General features: G+C 42.5%; 1 protein-coding gene across 4 annotated transcripts; it reads right to left on the reverse strand.

Annotated features, from left to right (window-relative positions):
- Positions 1–1244: 1244 nt before the first annotated feature.
- cep162 (centrosomal protein 162) lies at positions 1245–20518 on the reverse strand. 4 transcript variants are annotated; one of them, XM_078933423.1, is made up of 20 exons: positions 20204–20518; positions 18312–18390; positions 16708–16837; positions 15775–15952; positions 15487–15542; positions 15340–15401; positions 13834–13971; positions 12679–12807; positions 11992–12104; positions 11810–11900; positions 11607–11733; positions 11008–11138; positions 10561–10800; positions 8886–9080; positions 7118–7424; positions 6791–6923; positions 6578–6719; positions 6397–6495; positions 2026–2160; positions 1245–1732 (listed from the first exon to the last, which is right to left on the reverse strand). In XM_078933423.1, the coding sequence occupies exons 2-20, from the start codon at positions 18369–18371 to the stop codon at positions 1538–1540; spliced, it is 2661 nt and encodes an 886-aa protein (XP_078789549.1). In that variant the 5' UTR covers positions 18372–18390; positions 20204–20518; the 3' UTR covers positions 1245–1537. The 4 variants fall into 4 exon arrangements, with proteins under 4 accessions (XP_078789549.1, XP_023820126.1, XP_023820127.1 ...); XM_023964358.2 differs by having other exon boundaries at positions 11008–11141; XM_023964359.2 differs by having other exon boundaries at positions 15487–15545.
- Positions 20519–22515: the final 1997 nt, after the last annotated feature.

The following is a 22515-nucleotide window of genomic DNA, read 5'->3' on the forward strand; positions in this document are numbered from 1 at the left end:
CCTCAGGGCGTGCAATGACCTGCTTTTAGCCGTTGATTCTTTTAGATCTCACTGCTTGAGACAGAGAGTTTATCTACTTGTCACCGGTCTGGCATAGCTCATAACTTTTAGAGACATAATGCATAATCACCAAATGTTTGAGACTTGTTTGATTTTTGTAATGTTTCTCACCTTCTCTTCCTGGTGCACAAGGAACAAAATGGTGGCCAAGGCCTTGGCTTCCTGTTTAATAGCTAGGCACAGTAAGTGGGAAGAATTTGGATTTCTTTGTATATACCTTTTTGTTGTAATGATTTCAGTTGTTTGTTTATTTATGTATGTCTTTGTTTGCAGGATTGTAACTGTATTATTTACAAGATATTTCTATGTTTTGTTGTAATTATTTGAAATGTTATTTAAATGTGGCTTCCTTCCTGGGCTTGGCCAGCCAATTAACTGGAGCCCATAAAAGAGAAGGAGCTCAGTGTGAAGGGAGAGCATGTGTGAGCTTTGTGGCCAAGGTGTGAGACTAGCAAATTAAAACTTGGAGCTGACTTAAAAGTCATCTGCCTCCTTTGTAAATCAGGCCACTCTTGTCACATCACATTGTGGCACTGCTGCTTTCGACACAGACGATCAGTGTTTTTTTTATTCCAACTGGAGCAGTCTGTCAATGTGAAGGACACAGGCATGACAGGCATTTAGATTTGACAAACAGGTCAGTGCAGTAGGACAGTCTAGTTTTTATCACTTGAGGCGAATCAGCAAAGTTAAGCAATATCTTCAAGTGATCCATGCTATGATATTCTCCAGATTGGACTACTGTAACTCTTTGGACAGTGGCATTGACCAGTCTCTGTTCCGCCGTCTCCAGCTGCTTCAAAATTCAGCGGTTAACGGTTCAGCTGTTGTTGTTTTTTTCCTGGAATCTGCTTTTTATGTGTTGTACAGTCACCGGTGAGAAGCCCATTGAGACAACTGTGTTGTGATACTGAGCTTTATAAATAAAATTTTATTAAAATTGAATTGAATCGGAGGTCTACCCCAAAATTAAACCTCGAAAAAAACTATGCTGAACTGGTCCAGCTTTTTGCCACCATCTTGGATTCTGCAGGTCATCCACTGCAACAGAAGATAATTCTGCTAAAGTTTCCATGAACAACTAACGGTAGAAGGACCGGATTGTAAATAATAGTGTATAATGGCATATTGCCTCAAAGGACAAGTCATCAACAAAAAAACCATTCCTTCTTAATGCGACTCAATTTCTAGATAAATAAACAGCGATTTATTGAAAAGCTTTGTGTCACCAAAGAAATGTTCAGGTTTTCACTCATTTGCTTCCTTCAGAGTCATCACAGTGAGTCACCTGTGATTTAGCTTCAGTTTACAAAGGATGTTCTTCTTGACAAAAGCTCTGCATTTTCTGGAGCTAGGGAGCAGCACATAGAGACACTGGAAAGTTGTAGGAAGTTTAAGCATATGCATAGCATTTCTGTCCACAATAGAACTAATGTTCCAGCCTGTATGGACTTCTCAGCATTACTACATCTAATCTTTATGAGGCGGATCCATTTGGATTTGAAAGCGTTGGAGTCATTCCCTGCCTCTGAAGATGTCTCAGGATGTCAAGGATGGTGTCCAGCTCAAGGCGAAAAGTCTCCAGTTCTTTGTTCTTGTTCAGAACCAGAGATTTCCAGCGCTTGTCTTCTGTCCGCAGATCAGCAGATGTTTGCCCCGCCCCTCTAGTGAACTGCAACGATAAAACAAAACAGCTCCTGAGGCCCGACTGTCATCACTGGTTATCCTAGTGCAGCAGTTTTCTCCTCAGCAGTGTCACTTAGGAAGGCTGAACAGATGGTAAATAAAGAAGGTTGCCTGTGATAACAATGACGCTGCAACCTCCAGAACTGCAGGGGTAAAACAAAACAGCGGACAGAACACAATACTGGCAACAACTAAACATACCAGCAGCAATTACAGACCATAAGGACTCTGCAGCTGGACCCAGCACCAGAGCAGACAGTATTTCCCGATCCGAGGTACCTGCTGCAGCTCCTCCTCTCTGAGCTGATGTCTGAGCTCTACTTGAAGAATCTTCTTCTCCAGGTTACTCAGGAGTTTTGCTCCTGGTCCCTCAGCTTCTTTGGCTTTCTTTAACTCCTGGAGCAACCTGGCCACCTGAAAACAAAAATGGACAAATTGTAGGAATGAGCTCATCTTGGTTCTCTCATTTCTGTGCAGAACAACCCAGTTTTGGTGATTGGAGGTTTAAAACTTGGCCTAAAAAAAGGACCCCTTATTTTTAACATAATTACCTGCAAACATCACTACTTCTAACATGCTCCAAAATGGAATGCTAATATACGGTGGCCCTGAAGTCCAAATCACTCGACGCAAAAACATTTTAAAGATCCAAACATTTAAAAAAACTAAGCAAATATTAAAAAAACAGCGTTACATTTTAGAAAACAAAATACAATTTTAGAAACCCAAATGAAGAAAAACAAAAACATTTTGGAAAGCAAAAGTAATTTCCAGAGATCAAAACGCAACGTTAAAAAATGAAACATAGTGAGAAACCGGAAAAGGTGGGTACTACGGAACATCGCTGACTGGATGATGACATTTGTCCATTATTTCATCCAAAAGTTATTTGGCAAGAAGCGATACTGGATATCATCATCGTACCGCTCAGTGGAAACGAGGCTTTAGAGTCCAGTTGATGTTGTACAGCTCCAAGCATTCAGGGATCCACATGTGTGGCATTGAGTCATAGGCTTTCTTTTAATCAATCCAGGCTGTGCACAGGTTGGTGTGCCATGACCTGCAGTTTTGAAGGACTCTTCATTACAGGGATCTGGAACCTGTCCCAGTTACCACAGTGAGGATGGAGCAAATGTCAGGTCTAGCTCAGGACCCCAAACATACAGACAACCACACACCCACCCACAAGGAGTCATTTAGACCAGTGGTCCCCAACCTTTTTAACACTACGGACCGGTATGACGTCACATAAAGTTTTCACGGACCGGTCTTTCAAATGTAGGCTGATGGGTAATATAGCAACACTACAAAGGGGGAACAGAGATGTGACAAAACAAACTATGAGCTTTTATTTTGACACGCATGACATTGTACATCGCACAGGTGTCATCGTCCTCTCCCACACTCATGGTGCAAAAAAGAAGTGCTGTCTATTAAATGTGGCTTTTTTTTCCCCCCCGGAAGTCGAAGGCTCCTCTTGTGTCTCCTGGCTGGGCGTTTTTCCCTTGGCAAAGAAACTTTCCAAAGACGTTTGTTTTTTAATCATTTTGCTAGCTCCTTGGTTTTATTTTAGCAGTATCCTATCACGTGACCGAGAAGAGCGCCTTGGCTTGCGTCTAGAGTGACATAGACGGATGTAGCAGAGAATTGGGCAATTTTTCAAAATAAAATATCTTTCAGGTTCCAAAATAAATAAGACGGAAGTAATGCAAGTTATTTATTTATTCTCTGCGGCCCGGTACCAAGTGACCCACAGACCAGTACCGGTCCGCGGCCCGGGGGTTGGGGACCACTGATTTAGAGTCATCAATCAACCAATAAAAGCATGATTTTGGACTGTGGGAAAAAAGCTGATTGCTAAAGCCACACACAGAAACAGGTCTGTTGGTCGGGGGGTCGGGTCCGGTGCCTGGGTGGGGCGGGCTGGGGCGCTGCGTGGTCCTCTGGGCTTGGGTGCGGGGGTGCGTGGTGGGGGGGTGGGGTGGTGGTCTGGCTTGGCTTGGGGGGGTGGTCCCTTTGCCTGTGCTGGGGGGGGTTGGCGGGGGGCCCTGCTCGGGTGGGGGGGGCCCAGCGGCGCCGGATGGGCTGCCCATCTGCACCTGGGGCTGGGATCGGCCCTTCCCTGGCTCTGGGACGGGACGGGACAACCCTCTCGGGGCCCCCGGTCGCTCTGGGTGTCACCCGCTTCGGCTGCGGGGTCTGGGGTGGGGTGGGGGGCTTGTTGGCCCTGTCCTGTGGGGGGGCGTTCTGGGGGGGAGGGGGGGCCCATTATTAGTACGGGTCGGGGGGGCTAGCGGGTCGGGGTCTCCGCTGAGGCAATCAGTGGTTGCCTCGGCCGGTTGGCCTCCTCGGTCCCGTCGAGGCCTGACCAGAGCTCTTCTAGGCCCGGCGTCTGGGGGTGGGGGCCTGGGCTTGCTCCGGGGGGGGCGACGCTTTCTGGCTACTCTCTCTCTGTGTGGGGTGGGTGGTGCCGGGCCTGGGGTGTCGGCGCCTCCGGGGGTGGGCCCCTGGGCTGGGTGGCCCTGGCCCCTTTGCTGGGGGTGGGCTGGGGGACGGCTGTTTGACCACCGGGGGACAGTCTACCAGCTGTCCCCAACTTACCCCCTTCCTTATATAACCTCATATTAGGGTGAGGGGGTGGGGGTCTAGCCTGCGATGCGCCTTGGGGGGGGGGCTACTTGGGAGTGGCCCCCCTCCTATGGTTGCCGTATGGAGTGGGCCCCCCCTCTTTCGGTTTTATTTGCACCTTAGACATGTAGGGTCCTTGGTAGGGGGGGTGCTTGGACATCACTGCAAGCAAGCAGCAGATGTCCTCCTGGCACCCTACCCGCCAATTTTAACCGCACCTTAGACATTTAGGGCCCCTTGGTGTGGAGGGTGAGGGGACATCACTGTGAGTAATCAGGAGATGTCCCCTTAGTGCCCTACTCGCCAATTTTAACTGCACCCCCCTTAGTACACACACCCCTCCCCCTTCAATATATACATTCAAACATAAACACACACACATGCACACAAACACCCTCTCAAACACCCATACACACACACACATTTTACAAGGAAGGTGGGACCTGGGTCCATCTGTCCCCTACCCCTTCCCTGGTGGGGGGTGCGGGCCCCTTGGCGATGGCGGCCGTGTCCCTTGGGTGACGGCTCCCTGGGCCCGGCGGTGCTCTCTCCGCACGGTGGGGGGGTTCATATTACACCTGAGCCGGGGGTGTTCGTGTCCCTGGGGGGTGGGTCCTGGTCCTTGCCCCTGGGCGCTGGGCCCCGCCAAACTTCCAACATGGCCGAGCCTGGTCGGGCCATATTTATAACATCCCTTGTGGGCCGCCCTTTTTTCCCCGGGGTTCCCCCCTCCTGGGCGGGGGCGGCGGGCCCCTGCCTTGCTCCTACCTGGACCAACCGTGGGCCGGGTGGGTGGCTGCCTGGAGTGCGGAGCGGGTCTCCCTTGGGGGGTCCTGGCTCGTACCTGGGGTCGGGGCGGGGGGATGCCCGGAACTCCTGGGTGGTGGTGGGGTGCTCGTCTGGGGCTGTGGGCGTCCCTCTCCGGTGGGGCCCTGCGTTGGGCTCTTCCGGCGCGGCGGGGGGCTGCTTTCCTGGCTGGGCTGGGGCGGCGCTCTCTTTCCCTCTGCGCCTCCCTGCTCTCTGGCTCTGGGGGCCTCGCGGCGGTCCTGCTGGCCCTGGCCTGGGTGGCGGTCTTGGTCGCCCGGGGGGCGGTTGTTCCCTGCCTGTTCCCGTGTGGCGTTGGGGGAATTCCGGCTGCCGCTGCTGCTGCGGCGGGGGTATGGGTGTGGGGGTGGCTGGGCGCTCCTCCTCCTTCTTTTCACATTCCACCATCCATTTTAGAAGAACATATACACTCACCTGAGCACAGGTGTTAGCTCACCTTTGCACTAATAGTTTGCATGATTGAATGAATGAAAGATTTCACACTAGTTGGTTTAAAGGCATAGGTATGCGTTTGTGAACACTATCTGTCTTGTGTGCATGTTGACATGTGGACATTTTTGCGGCTAGCAGGTGTGTTGATAATATTTGAGTGTGTGTGAACAGGCCCCGCCCTTTTTGTACTACATTTGAACCGTACCGTAACGATAAACAACCAGTAAACCTGTCTTCTCTATGCTGCTTCATGGTCTTACCCCCCTTCCCCTCCTATTATCACCCTCCTACCCCCCCCTCTCTCTAACGTCCCTCTCTCTTCTTCCCCTCTTTCTTTTTCCGTCCGGTCCAACACCAAAGATTTTCAAACATGATTGAAATTAATAAAGTTTGGCCTCAATTACAAAAGGGGTTTATTCAGACATACCTTTGGTTTGTCTGAAGATGAATAACCCCTCTTGTTAAAATAAAATATGTCCAACACAAGAGGCCCTCAGCTCTCATCTGTTTGCCCAGCTGTTGGACAGGACAAGTTAAAAAAAAAAAAAAAAAGAAACAGGTCTGGATTTCAACCATGGTCTTCACCCTGTCAACAAACAGTGCACCACCATAGTTTTGCAGCCCTCAGATACACTTTAACTTTAACTTTAATAGCTAAAATCATGACAACTTCACACGTGTAAAGCTTTGGTCTGAGGACAAGTCTTATGCTTGATAGTGGTACTGAAACTACCAAATGATTCTGTCGTGAAAACAAACACTGACCTGCATCTGCAAAGCATCTTCTCTGGATCTAGAAAGAGCCAGTGCCTCTTTAGTCTCCTGAAGTTCCTTCAGCCGAGCTTGTAAATGTTTCATGTCCGTCTATGAAAAGGATTTCAAAGTAAAAGACCTGATCAGCCCAGGTGCTGCAGCAGCTCACCTCTGCTTGGTTGCCAGCCCTTACCTGATGAGTGCTCAGCTTGTTGGTCAGTTCAGTAACTTTGGAGGAAGAGTGCTCCAGGGCATGAGAGGCCCTCATATGGTCCAGCTCCCTTAGGTGTTCCGTCTTCATGGATGCCAGCTGCTCCCTGAAATGCTCCTCCAGTCTAACAGCCACATCACATTACTTACAGGCTGGCAGAAAGCCTTTGTTAAGCTGTCCTTCATCTGCACATACCTGACCAGCTCCTCTTTTGCTTGCACAGCATCAGCTTTGAGCGCCGCCTTCTCGTGCTCACTGTGCAGTTGGAGGAGCTCAATGCACTGCTTTAAATCCTTGTTCTCCTGGAGCACCTCATTGATGTGACTCCCTACCACAAGAAGCCCCAGTCAGTTCATAGTGGTACATATCTTCAGCTTTCTGCAGCCGCAAAGGAAGTTTTTCACTATTAAGACAAATGCTTAAACACAAACTGGAACCCAAACTGATGTGTAGTGATTGCTTGACGTCAGGAGTTTGTAAATGTCTTATGTGACAAGCGACAAAACAGGGAATCTGACCCACCTGTGAAAGCAGCAGGCTGGTAGGTCTTCTCGCTCTGAGCAGGTAGAAAGGCTTCGACTTCAGCAGAATGGTCCTCTGCTGGAGCAGAGTGGTGTGTTTGGTGGCAGCTACACTGCTGTTTGGTCTCTGTAGAACGGCTCTCTGGCACAGACAACATGTTCCTCCTTTCCCTTTGTAATTTCTTCACCGTGCGGTTTAGCTCTTGAATGCTTCGTGTCTTGGCGGCCAGCTCCTGGTTCAGCCTCTCAATCCGGAATCCGAACGCTGCCTCAGCTTGACGCTGGTGCCGGCCTGGACCTGGCTGAGCCTGGTGGAAGCAAATTTATTCTGTACTTTCTCTGGGTGAAAAGTTGTCAGACTATTCCACAAACTGCACATTAGTGTGAGCAAGGCAGAGCAGGTTTGTTGGCAAAATCATAGGGGGGTGGTTCAAATCATTTCATAGAATAATAAGAACAAATAAATTGAAGAAAAGTTCTGGGGGGGGTGAGTAGGTATGGTGATTCGAATGACAGGTCAGAGAGGTATGGTGGAGCAAGGTTGCAGCTGGCCTTAAAAATTCAGTGAAACAAATAAGTATTTGAACCCCCAGTGAATTTTTTTGTTTTCCCACTTAGAAATCATTGAGGAGTTTGACATTTTCATCTCATCTGCATGTCCACTGAGATACATTATTTAAAAAAAAACATCTGGAAATCACACTGCAGGATTTTTAAAACATCTATTTGTATGCTACTGCTGCCAAAAAGTATTTGAAACCCTGTTAAAATTATTGTTAATATTTGGTACAGTAGCCTGTGTTTGCGATTCCACAGGTCAAATGTTTCCTGTAGTTTCCTGCAGAACCTGGATATGCTTCTTACGGAGCCATGCCTTGGTTCTCCTGGCTGTGTGCCTCGGGTTATTGTCATCTTGAAAGACCCAACCATGACCCGTCTTCATTGCTCTAACTGAGGGAAGGAGGTTGTCTATCTAAATTTCACCATGCTAATGTTGTCAATCCTTAGCTTTCGGTCAGTGGCCTGTTAACATTGTCCACATGAGTAATAAAATCTCTAAAAAGAACATTTTTGGTTGATCAAATAATTTTCGTCTGGATCAATAAAGTACTATTGTATTGTAGGCAGTAAAGTGCTTCAAAAATGTCTTTTTTAAGTTTGGGAGGACAATAAACTGGCGGTGAGTGGGAGAGTTGGTCCAGGTAGAAATTCAGTAGACGATTCGTTGAGATGATAATGAGGATCTCAGGGTCTAGATTTGTTCAGAGCTAAGTAATTGGGTATAAAGTCATTTGAGTAATTGGGTTGTAGAGTAATTGGATTGAAAAGTAATTGGGTTCATTAAATGACTGGGGTGTAAAGTAATGGGGTTGTTTCATACAAACAGAAAGTGAAGCTCTCTGTCCATGAGGAAATTCTTGACAAGATGCACTAACTAGAAAGTGAGAGGATAGTAAGCAGACCAAAGGTACCAGTGATGTTACAGCAGTTAACCGTGGAACTATTCAAGTCAGCTAGGTTGGCTAGCACGCTGTAGTCAACTGTTTGGCCTGCATTGCAACCAGGGAAATGGACTTTATTACTTCAGAGCCATTTAACTGAAACGTCTACAGCGAGTGTGAAGGGGACATCCCTGGGAAGCTGAAGTACCACAGATGGGGAGCTCATGTGAGCTCTCACTGCAGTTCGTAAGGATAAAATACGTCTCAGTGTTCTCGTCAGACAATCCTGTGCAGGGGAAAAAGCTTTGATATGATTCATATACCAACCTTGGTTTTTAGTTGCTGCTGCAGAGTTTCTATTTCCTGCAGGAGACTTTTTTCTTTCTCCTGGTGGCTTTCCTTGACACGGTTCAGCTCTTCTTCTAGTGCCCTGCAATCTGCCATTCGAGGATCTCCTGATTTTTCCTGCGGTTTCTGTTCCAGCTGCTGCTCCAGTTCGGAAATTTGCTGCTCAAGACGACCCTGTAATGCAAACAAACTAAATGGGAACACAGGATCTCTTCTCTGCTCTTTGCAGATAATAATGTCCTGTTGGCTTCATCGAGTCAAGACCTCCAGCAGCTGGGATGAGGCTCAGCACCGCTAAGTCTGAGGTCATAGTTCCTGACCGGAGAAAGGTAGTTTGCTCTCTGAGTGGGTGGAGTGCACTGCACTTCCTGTGGGGGGAATTGGGTTCCTGTTCACGAGTGAGGGAAGTTCGGAGCACGAGACTGGCGCAAATGTTTTTTTTTTTTATTTCCTTAAAAGAGTTTAGAAAATTCATGGCTGTGAGTATATAAAGCTGTTAATTTAGTCAGCAATGTATGTTTTCCTATGGGAAATTCCATTATACTTTAGCATCAAGCTAGTAGACTTTGGTTTACCGCTGCTATTGTTAAAATTACACTGTAGATGAATCAGAGTACACTGGTAATGTTCCATAACCTTCCGATTGTATTTTGTAAACTGTCTAGCAGGTTTACAGTTGTACACCATGATTGTTTAAAAGCTTGATCTCACCAAATCTCACGAGTAGCGTTAGGTCTTTGGAAAACGAAGGCATAAAAGATCTATCTATACTTTAATGGATCGATTATTGATTAATAATGGATCGATTATTGATTAATAAAGCTTTCGATTCATATCGATTAATCGAGTTTTATTAACCCAGCTCTAATGTTCACATCGGACTGTCGCTACCTTATACTAGCCCATTTACCAATGGTAACTGGTTTGAAATGTCAAATGTAAAAAGCAGTGCAAATTTGGTCAATCATATTTCAGCTCTTTTCTTTCACACCTCTGTTCTGATTTATGAAAAACTTCACATGAATCTGGCCGGATACAAATCGCAATTATTAATTTCCCCTTCATGATACATTTTCAAATGGTTGAAACTTAATTAAACTGAATTAAAAAAAACGCCGTCCATGCGTCACTACTAAGACTGAGTCCCTAAATGGTCAAAGTTCAACTGGTTTAAATTTCAATGCGCGTTCTACAACTGCGTGTTTGGTAAACAGAACCCAAAAATGGACTTCGCTTGTGGTCACTTGAACGCGTGTTTCCGAGGCCGCTGTGAAAGTAGCGTCAGAGATAAGGTGAGAAACTCGGTCACCCGGAGAGAGCACCGAGTAGAGCAGCTGCTCCTCCACATCCAGAGGAGACAGCTGAGTTTGCTAGGACATCTGGCCAACTGGACATGTCCCACTGAGCGAAGGCCCTGGTGAAGACCCAGGACACGCTGAAGAGATTATGTCTCTCGGCTTAGGGGTCCCCCCAGAGGAGCTGGAGGAAGTGGCTGGGGAAGGGAAATCTGGGCATCTTTGCTTAAGTGCTGTCTCCAACAAATGAGTTCAAAGAAAAAAGATGTATGAATTGATGGTTGAATGGATTAATGAACATACGCATGGACAAAAAACATAAATGTGAATAACATTTCCTCATACGCTATCTAGCACACCTTAATCAGATGGAACTGTTGTTGCAAGGCACACAGGCTTTGCTTGGCCTCTTCATTCTGACCCTCTAGCTCCGCCTCCAAATGCTGAACCCGTCGCTCCAGCAAGGCGTTGACACAGCTGGACATGGACTTCCTAGTGGAATCTGCTGGTTGATGATGAGCAGATGAGACCCTAGCATGAATCGCAGCAGGCACAAATTTTGGATTCTTGCTTCTCAAAGTTTGCTCCAGTTGCTTCACCTGATGAAAACAGAAAGACGTGGAAAATTTGACATGAATGACTGATAAGGGGTCTGTTTATCTGCATGTCTTGGGTTTTGCATTGTCCTTGGCTAAAGTGTCATTCTGATAAAAGCATTAAACCCTGTGTAGGTCAGGTGGACTAAGATTTAGGGGCAGCTCCAAAGACATAGGAACTAGTGTGGAAATGTCAGAAAGTCTCCTTACCCGTTCCTTGAGCTGGTCTATCTCTGTGGAGGCAGTCTTCAGTCTGTCAGCAGTTCTTTCCCATGTTCTCTGATTCTCAGCAAATGACTGCAGCCTCTTCCTTAGAGCTACCACCTCCTCGTTGGGTTCGTCTTCTAGAACATGCATGTCAAAAACCTTATCTCCTGTCACATTTAGCACAAGTGCATGTTGAGTGTCTGACACCAGTGTCTCAGGAACTGTGGGGTTTGGCATTTTTTAGGGACAATGTGTAAAATAATTGTGGTCAAAATGTAACTAAGATAGAAAACCTGGGGTCTTATTCTAAAACGGCTTGGATTTCAAGAAAATGTAATTCAATGCAAATGTAGCAGAAGTCAAGAAAAAAAAAAGTTGGACTCCAGGGTTTGAGTCTGAACTCAGCCCATCTCCATAGTTTCCTAATTTTCTGGAGGGGGGCAAGAGAACCCCCATCCTTCAGTCACAGATGATGCGACTGCAGCAGTAACCAGTAGTCTTGAATAAATGTTTGCAGAAAAAACAGACAGTTTACCCCATATGTGAACTTTGTGAACCAAGCTGCTCTGTAGGTTTAAGATAGTCTCTTTAATCCATCTAACCTTTGGTGGAGACAATCTGTGCTTTAGCCACGTCTCTTTCCTTCTTCATCAGCTGTAGGTCCACCTCTAGAGCCAGCTTTTCCTGCTTCAGACGGTGCAAATCCTCCGATAGTTTGGCCTCACTCTTCTGCACGAAGAAACACGTCTATGGGAACTGAAACAGGCTGCAGCTTCAGCATGAAACAGGAAATAGGAGGGCGTACCTGCAGCGCTCCGATTTGAGCCAACAAGTCTCCAGAGGACGTCCCTGGTAACACACTTCCCACAGGCCAAGAGGTTTTCTTTAGCTGGTCTCTGGTAAAGGTAAAAGCACTTTGACCATCAGTTTAAGCAGATAAAAAACTGAAGACAGAATGTGTGAGCAGCTCACAAACAATGAGCTTACCGTGTTAAAGCCAGCTGGTTCTGCAGCCTCTGGTTTGCTTCAAACATAGCCTCTTCATTGGCTTTGCTCGTGGCTTGAAGAGTCTTCAGTTGGAAATACAGCTTCTCATTTTCCTGAAAAAACACGAGACAAGGAACATTAGGGAACAGGAAAAATGTCGACCTGAAGAAAGAAATTTGACATTTCATAAACAAAGAGGGGCAGATGAACTGCATGGATTTTCTAAAAAGTTTTCCTTAAAGGTATTAAAAGAGTTTGAGAACTGGAAAGACTGCAGAGAGGAAGTCGTAAAGAGCTACTTAGCAAAAACACAGCAGGGCAACAGCGACACCATTATTTGGAAATGCTAAGCGTTAAATATCAATAAAAAGTCCATGTTTAAGTGCTCTGAAACCAATAAAAGAAAAGATTGTCAGACTCTAAATCTGTCTTTTTCATTTGATTTACTCAGAAAGATTTCCAAGATGATGGATTTCCTGGCACCCCTCTTTCAGCAGCACCTCTTAGTGGTAAGAATTATTGTAGAAAGTTTATAAATCTCTCTTTCCAGTGCAAATATTTGGAATGTATCTGGTTTGAAAACATTTTTTCATATTAAATCTTTAATGCTAAAACATCATAAAAATGAAACCCAAACAGATGCAACAGGTAACAGTGCAGCTCAGAGACACAATGAAAGAAACAAACCTGCTGAAAACCTTTTATAAGCATCTCTTGCTCTTTGAAGTCTTTTTCCGCCTGCTGAATTTTGTCGGCTGGATTTGCGCCTTCGTCTTTCCAGCTCTTCTTCTGACTAGCGTTCTTAGCACTTTGCAGCTACGGAGTACAAACAATTATAACAAATATTGAATAAACAAATGAGGCTGAGAAGGGGTTGTTTTGGGACAGTAGAACCTTCCACTCAGGATTTGGGCCCAACTTAGCCAAACCCTGTTGGTCTGAGAACATCATGGCTTTAATCTGCTTGTTTCATTGATGTTGCCAAAACAATGAAGGGATAAGATGTATTTATTCAAGGTTGTAAAAGATGTGTCATTACGGTTTATTTTTGCATGTTTCAGGGAGGGGTTGTTGGTTTAAAACCTCTCCCTTGTATGCCTTTTCATCAGCATTTTAAATAAGGCCCAATACTTTTGTGTCATTACTAAACTTTAGGCTGTGGTTAGTAATGGACCTGGGACAGTAATCGTGGACTCAGAACACGGGGACAGAGCGCTGTAGCCACATGTGCCAACATGTGCCTACACCCTACACCCAGCCAACAGACATCCAGCCGCCTTTTTTTCTCCGACCACATTTCTTCTCTGCCTTTCGGCTGCTCCCTTTAATGGTCTAATCCTCCCGCACCTTTTCTTTTTGTTTTTTTCTGAGCTTGTTTATGTTCTGCTGCAATGTTCTCATTACTCCAAGCCCATGTTTAAGTGGGCGATGTGAACATTAGCTCCTGGTTAGTGTGAGCGCAATTGAGTGGATAATTGCTTGCCGGCTGATCATGTTCAAGGAAATTTGCTTGAAGTGGACTTCTTTTAAGGAGTCAGTCTTATACAGTTTGTTTAAATTGAATTTTGGATGTTTAAATTTTTAGAAATAAAATTTTCATTAATAACCTGTGCTCTTGTGTTGTTAGGGTTAGTGATGTGGTTACGGTTAGCTTGGTAAACAATAACTCACTAAAGAAAAATGAGATCAAATGACAAAACTCAGTTTTAGGTATTTTGAAAATTGTCTGTTTTTATCAATTATTCCTTCATTTTAAATTTACCTCCATTATGACAACAGCATTGATCCTTTGGATGCAGTTTTATCTCCTCCATTATTTTGCAGATGACTATGTTTGTGTACCTTGCTCTGGAGGACATAATTCTTTTGCCTGACTGAAGTCAGCTCCTCAGCTTCCTTCCTCATCCTCTGTAGTTCCTCCTCTTTCAGTGCCAGCTGGGCCCTCAACTCCTTCACCTCAAAAAGATCCTCCTTCTCCTCCTGAAAGTCACACATACAACGAAGTGTCCATATTTTTAAATAGGTTTTTTATTGCTGCTATTTATAACACGTAAACCCGTAAAACAAAAAACAGATGACCGTATAAATAAAAGTGTTGGATATTTGAATACAAAACAAAGAAAGGATTATTATTGGAGACTGTTCACCCAATTTTCTCCTTGGGCTGTGTTCAGTTAAAGTTTCCTTTCACACACCTAGGTGTGTGAAAACTTATGGGACTTTAACTTTAACATATAACTTTAACTCAACAGCCTGAGTTGATGCTAAAAAGCTCTTTGTTGGTTTGATTTGAACACAGCACCTTCTCCCACAGCACCTTCTCCCAATCCCTCTGTAAATCATGAAGGTGTTCAAAGGTGGACCTGCAGACGTGTCTTCTAAAGCAGGGGGACTTTGTGGGCACTACAAGACGTTAAACTGTTGCGGTGTTAAGTATTACGAATAGTTTTCTTGGTGACTGTATTTCCAGCTGGTTTGAGCTCATCAACTAACGCTTGCCGTGTGGTTTTAGGACGAGTTCTCTCTGTTCTCATGATCGTGGAAACTGCAGCAGGTCAGATCTGGTTTGGAGCCTCAGACCTAAAGGTGGACTGATGGTCATGTGGCACCACCAGTTGTCCCTTTAACCTCCAGCTTCTTGCTGATGGCTTTGTAGTCCATTCTGGACGTGTGCAGGTCCACAATCTTCTCCCTTAAATCAACTGAAAGTCTTTCCATCTTGGAGAGTTTGGAGTCTGAGTGATGCACTGATTCTGTGGACAGGTGTCTTTTCTACAGGTGATTACTTCAAATAGGTGTCTTCAATTCAGGTGACAGGCTAACTGGTCTGCGTGTATAGAACTAAAGACCCACTCCAATGAAAGCTGGTTTTTTTTGGAGTTTTTAACATGTTCTTGTTGCCGTTTTCTCATGATGGAGGACATATGGTACAGACCAAAAGTTTGGACACACCTTCTCATTCAAATGAATGGGAAGGTGTGTCCAAACTTTTGGTCTTTACTGTATATAAAAGAATTTAAGATTAAAACTGTGTTTCTGATTATTTCTTTTTTCAAATCGGGAAGAATCAGGAGCAGATGAAAAATGCCATTTGAGAAAGCTGTGTTTTGTGACGCAGCAAACTAAATGGGCGGGGCCAGAAGCTCCCTGCTCCGCTCCATTCTGATGCATCCACTTGCAGACAAATAGATCCATGTATGTTTTTGTTTTCCTGTTGTCCAGTATGCCTTATGGTCTAATAATCCTGTACACTTACTACAAACTGTGGGTGATGAAGCTTGTATATCTTGTAAAAAATAAGTCAATTTGTGACTAAAAGATTTTAATGAATATACGACAACTACAAACCTCCTCCAGTGGTTCTTTCACATCACTCCTATTTTCAAAGTCTTGACTGGGGTGCAGGGAATCTGTACAGGTGGAAATAGGAGATAACAACTGAAGAAGACGCTCACTGAAGGAACACTGCAGTGTCCTAAGGTAATTTGCTCTCACCCTGTAATGGTCTGACAACATCCGTGGCTCTGTGATTCACTGGTGTTTGTTCTGCTCTACTGGAAGAAACACTGAATTCAGCTGCTAAAGTGATTTTCATCTCATTGTCTACAATATTTCTTGTATTTTTGGAATACAGCAGAGTAGAGTAAATTAAAGTAAAGTAGAGTAGAGAAGAGTAAACAGGGGGACTCAATGACTTATGTCATATATTGTCTGACAGATTCATTTAATACTTTTCTCGTTTGGTTCTGCAGAGATGTAATGAGAGAATGAGGGCTAACATACCTGAGGTCAGCAGTAATGGTGAAGCTAGAAGAGTCCCACTGTCTGTTGAGCTGGGAATAGTCAACAGTTGATGAAGCTCCTGCCTCAAGTTGTGCAAAGAACCTGTTTTTTTCCTCTTCTTCCTCCATAGTGTCTAAGCCAATACCGGTCACATTTGCAGCTGAGATCGGAGCCAGTTCTGCTCTCAGCAGTAAAGAAATATACAAAGTAAAGTGAGATAAGTAATGTGCTTTCAAATCTGGCATCAGTCAAAATGCAGAAGTTAAATCTTGATAACAAATAGTTGTACTTAGTGAAGTTTGGATGACATTTATCTGATAGGTTACAGCTGTTGGAACCCCACAGGGCTCTATCCTTAGACCAGTTCTGTTCAGTTCTACACACCTCCCTTACTAAACACCATAACATGAGATGTATGCACTTTCCTTGTCTGATGTATCTGATTAGATCCTGGAAGAAATGATCAAATTAGTTGGAATAAATTTAAAATTTGACCTAATATTCAATTACGTACTGACCACATTTTTAATAAAATCTTTTACATTTTTTAAATGTCCCAAACAAATGGCAAACTCAGTTGCTTAACAGCTTCATGGTTATCTCTGAGTTCACCATCTTCAAAAACGAGGACCAGAAAGAGAACCAAGTCCATTTCTCTGACTAACGTGTGGATATTTATTAAGCTTCCTGCATCCTCGAGGGCCAGTGCCTTTTCACTGCTACATCTCAAGTTCTTGCTGAGAGAATAAATAATTATCACTGTGATGAAATAGTGATTTTCTATATGATATTCCTTAAATAATATATAAGACTTGCATTTAGTGATTTAAAATCTAGGTTATAGCTGTTTATATGTCCAGAGCTAAACCTTTCCATCGTTCATGTGTAAAAAACCTCATTCACGTACATTTAATATGTACACCGTCCTCTTACCTCTTCTTCCACTTCTGATCTTGTTTTCTTCCCCCCTCAAACTATTTTGGTTCTGGCTGGATTCCCCACTACTGATGGCCTGCCGCTGGTCATCATCGTGGCCGAGATGTATGGAGTCATCAGAAACAGACTGACAAGAAGAGGTGAAACCAGTCACAATCTCTGTAGATTATTGTCTACTACAAGAAAATGACCTTCCCATGCCGATACCGATAGTATTGAGTTGAGAATCAAGTCCATTTCTCTGACTTCTCTGAGTTGAGAATCAACTCAGATGGGATAGACTTATCATTGTTTTTTATACAGCTGTTTATACATCTCTTCTCTCCCATTCACTTAATTTAAAACAAATGTTCCAACAAAACCAACGAAATGCTCAACCAAAAAGGTTGAAAAGTATATGACATATGATGGTATTGGAAAATGGTGTATACTAGGTAAAAGGTAAATGTTGTTTTACTCCCTCCTTAGAAGGCCGAAAGTGCTTCATAGTCACAGTCCCATTTACCCATAAACACACTGATGGCAGCTCTGCTGCTGAACACTGGCACCACCCTATAACCACCAGGAACAATGTGGGGTTCAGTCTTTTGCGCTAGGATACTTTGACAATCAGGAGTCGACCACTCCACCTCTGCACCACAGCTGCCACACAATCAAAGGCATGCATGGGCATTACATGGGGATTGCACTAAAACTCTTATATTGTACAGACCAGTTATATAGACTGTAAAAACAGAATCTGGATTACGATTGTCCCTTGCTTTATCGTGGTTCACATTTCGCAGACCCACAGTTTCACTGATTTTTTTAGTGCAGTTTTGCATTTTGTGTGTGTGTGTGGCTGTAGACCATTGGCTGTAGACCATTGTAAATTACTTTCCTCTGTGCCTTGTCTTCTGTACAGACCAGAATATATTCAACTTGCAAAGAGGAGCTTTGTTTTCGTTTTATGATACTGGACTTTTTTTCCACAAAAGGTTTGAACTTTGAAAGTTTGAACAAGAGAGAAAAGTGGAAAAATGTTTATGTTTGTCTAAGAAAAAAAAGAAAAAAATTAATTGGACTACTTGAGCCATTAAATGTTATTTGTAGAACGCAACTTGCAGAATAAATGAGGGACCACCGCATTTGAATGGTCTGGACTGATTTGCATCTTCAATATTGTAATTGATAGAGCTGAGATTAATAGAAACATCAAGCCCAGTTCTATCAAACAACAATATCATCATTTTTCTCTTTGTGTAAGGCTCTGGGACAAGTTTGGCTCTTAACTTGGTGCTTTAAAAATAAGTGGAATTAAAATGAAAGTAATTGTGAAACAGTTTATGACTTGATTTTCTTTACAGCACAGTTTGACAAGCATCTCGGAAAAATGGCTCTTGCTTTAAAGAACCAGTGAATTACACCACAAGGAATAAGATCATCAGTTGGTCTCAAACTGTAGGTTTGTGCTTGTTGGGATCATGGGGAAGCTGGAACCTATCCAAGCTACCAATGGGCAAAGGCAGGGTGCACTCAGATAAGGTGACCAGTCCATCGCACAGAAACACACACACCTGCATGTTGCTGAAAACAAGTGGAATCCATTTTTGATTGTTTACCTCTTTCAAGAACTGTTCGAACTGTGCGTCCAGGTCTTCCTCTGTGAGCCCACGAGCCATTGGGATGTTTCCAACAGAACTGAAAAAAAACAATAATAACAAATAGATTTTATTTATGGCACTCGGTCAGGGTTCAGCGACCTGCAGTTCTGCAGCGGTTTTTCTCTTTTATCACTCTGCTGCGGCTCCTCTAGCACAACAAAGTCAGCTGGCTGTCCAGATGGGAGGAGTTCAAAGCTTTGCCACAAGTAGGAATGAAGTGACCCTTCCAGAGCAGCAAAATGCTCACCTTTCCTGAGCTGCAACAGCCAGACTAGCTAGAAGAGCTCCATGACACGGCACCTTAACAGAAAGTACTCAGCTCCAAAGGGGAAAGGATGTACAGCCATGCATGAGCTAAAGGGGGTTTAGCCTTTAAGCACACTTTAAGTTGACATTGCTCGTCAGTAATGATATGGAGAAAAGTTCACGGTCTCACTTCCTCTGTAGAAGAGAGTTAAACAACTGTATGAGATGATAAATTCGCAGTATTTACATTGTGCCATCATTGCAATGCAGATGTTGTTTACAAACCAGTCCAGTACGTTTGGAGACGAAAACATGAAACACTTTATCATACCCCCAACTATCTTTTAACCCTTGTGCTATCTTGTGGGGTCTAGATGACCCCAGCCTTACATTGACATGTTCTCCCTACCATGACAACGGTGGATAAAGGTGGAGAGGATTTCATGTAATCCATGGACACCAGTGAAGACCAAGAATCATTGAAGGAAAAAGGTTCAGCGCACTGTCTAGTGCCTCCAAGGCACGTTAACGTTGGGAGTGGGGTCATCTGGACCCCACATGGGCTAAGCATGGATTCATCCATCAGTTTTGAAAAGTGATCATCAACCTGGTCTGGAGATGGAGCTAGCCAACAAAGCTGACAAAGACATGGTTTCCAATTAGATCTAACTTCAAATCAAATCAAACTTGATTTGTATAGCACTTTTCCAACTCATCCTACTCAAAGTGGTTTACACAAAAACAATCAAATTAAAAAACAAGAGACAAGAGATTACACAAATATTTTGTATAAAACCCATACAATGCCCCCCCCCAAACACACACACACATGCCCACCATTCAAGGTAAATCATAAAATGGTTCACTAAAATGATGCTATGAAGAAATCTGGCTTTGTACTGAAGTGGGGAAACAATATTTTGGGGACCAGTGACCCCCCCCCCACACACACACACACACCCACTCAAGTTCACAGACTACATTACCCATACACACTCACATTCACAACTACTCACAGGAAACCTTTACCTCTTTTCATTTGTGAAATGAAAAAATACAGTGAACCTCGTTTTTTGACAATAAAGAAGTCTCACTTGCTCTGTCCAGTTCTGTATACAGTCAAAGGCTATGACAGGCTCCAGCAATCCCTTAACTCCTAAATAGATATGGCAGGTTTAAAAAGATGAATAGAAGTACCATACAGCAATGAAACAATTTTTTAATCAAGATATAGCAACACTTCCTGGCGTTGAAGTAAGAATGTATGTGTTTGTCAAAACGTAACTCTGTCTCATCAGGGAACCGTTAAGCCTCAGACTTGGCTAATACTTTGGCTAAAACGTCATTTGCTCAACATGTTGGTCTAAAGTGATTCTTCTAATTAGAGCAAACATGTCCAGTTAGCTAAAAGAAACCTTGTAGATTCGAAGACAGAAAGGATGGAACTCCCCCCCCCTCCCCCCCCCAGACCTAGGAGGCAACTAGCATAACCTCAGATGCATCACCAATCCCGCCTAAAACACCGGAAACGCTAGCCTGAGGTTTCCATGAGGTTCTTATGTACAAACGATCTCAGCAGAAATGTAACTTCAGAGGAGCAGTACCTGCAGGAATGGTTTGACGCCGTTTCACGCCGTTCCCACAGTCCCACGGTGTTCACATGTGCAATGCGATTGGCTAGTAAAGAGCGTCATTACTGTTTTTTGACCAATGAACAACCGGAACTTTTTTTTTAGTCAATCTTTATTTAAAAAAAATCGAAAACAAGAAAAACAAAAAGAAGGAATTTCACGGCCCGTTTTAGAGGCGGAAAATGGATCGAATGGGTGAAATCCTGACCAAATTGAGGATAAACGGGTTCACAAAGCGGGGTGACTCCAGTCTGAGTCGTTGCCGTGGCAACTTAGTTTGTGTGCCCAACACATTGTTTTTCCCAATGAGGTATATCACTAGAGGAGACATCACGTGGTTCCTCATGGGAGGAGAGCACCGCCATCTTGGTGAGGTCAAGTTACTGCTGCAGTGCATGCATGTGAACACATTTTTTGCATAATGCCAGTTCATTGTGCGGGTTTCAACTGCCAAAATCAGAAAAATGAGTCCATGAAGGAGGAAGGTATATCATTTCACAGCTAAGTATTTTAATTTTTTTTCTTTAAGGCTCTTTTAAGGCTTAATAGAACAAATGTTGACATGCATGATGCTGCAGGGCTATTATCAACATGCTGCATGATGTACATTTATTTTGCTGTCAATATAAATGTACATTTTAAATGCTAAACCTGTATACAGCATACTAGGCTATTTATACAGATTTATACATTTCTGACTCAGTGACTGAGTCAGGTTTCCAATGGACTCAGACTTCAGGAAAAAGTGGATCTTGGCTATCAAAAGAGTTAACCCAGATGGATCACTGTGGTACCAACTAGTAATACAGTCTGACTGTTCAAAACATTTGTGGAAACACATTTAGATAAGAGGCCAGATTGTTATTTTAGGGTAAATCTATTGTTCACTTTTGGACTTCTTTTTATTATTATAATTACTATTACTATTACTATTATTATTATTATTATTATTACTATTACTATTACTATTATTATTATTATTATTATCATTATTATTGTTGTTAATAGTAATAATAATATAATTATTTGTATTATTATTCATTGACTTATTATTTATTTATTGTTTGTATCGACTTACTATTGATTTATTATTATTATTACTATTACTATTACTATTATTATTATTACTATTACTATTACTATTACTATCATTATTATTGTTGTTAATAGTAATAATAATATAATTATTTGTATTATTATTTATTGACTTATTATTTGTTTATTGTTTGTATTGACTTACTATTGATTTATTATTATTATTATTATTATTATTATTACTATTACTATTACTATTACTATTACTATTATTATTATTACTATTACTATCATTATTATTGTTGTTAATAGTAATAATAATATAATTATTTGTATTATTATTTATTGACTTATTATTTGTTTATTGTTTGTATTGACTTACTATTGATTTATTATTATTATTATTACTATTACTATTATTATTATTATCATTATTATTGTTGTTAATAGTAATAATAATATAATTATTTTTATTATTATTTATTGACTTATTATTTATTTATTGTTTGTATTGACTTACTATTGACTTATTATTATTATTATTATTATTATTACTATTATTATTATTATTATTGACTTATTGTTGGGTTTTTCTAAATAATTTAAATTGCATGTCAAAGAGGTCTAAAACTTCTAAATGTTCAGAAATTAATTTAAAAAATTCTTTCTAATAATTTTTTTGTTTGTAAGAAGTCCTGCAACAATGCATTTTCATTCAAGTTTGAGCTTTTAAGGCTGACTGTTTCTCTTCTTTAACAACAACAAATGATGTATCTATATATACATTATATACATAAAATATAATATATTTATATTTATGTATAAATATATTTAAATCTAAAAATATATACAGTTTATAAAAGCTACTTAGACACCACTAAAATCAATGGAAATCAATGTCATGTGGGCGTCGTCGACCTCACCAAGATGGCGTCGCGCTCCGCCACCGTCGGCCAGGCTTCTAAAGCGGGCGTGTCTCCTCTAGTGATATAACTCATTGGTTTTTCCTCCCAAAAAAACTTTATTGTTAATGCCATGCACAGCACAGAAAAATCTTTTGTACATACAATGTATACAACATATAATGTAAATTACTAGGGTTAGTAATGAAATGGTACAGAGTTGGTATGTTAAAGCAGAATTGACAAAACATAACACATTTAACATTGTAAAGTTCCCCTTTGATGAAAATCATGTTTTGTTTTTTACATGTACTTGTGGCATTTTCTCATAAAAGAGAACAAATGTGA

Source organism: Oryzias latipes, chromosome 16 (genome assembly GCF_053564925.1).
Source record: "Oryzias latipes strain Hd-rR chromosome 16, Olatipes_Hd-rR_3.1".
NCBI lineage: Eukaryota > Metazoa > Chordata > Actinopteri > Beloniformes > Adrianichthyidae > Oryzias > Oryzias latipes.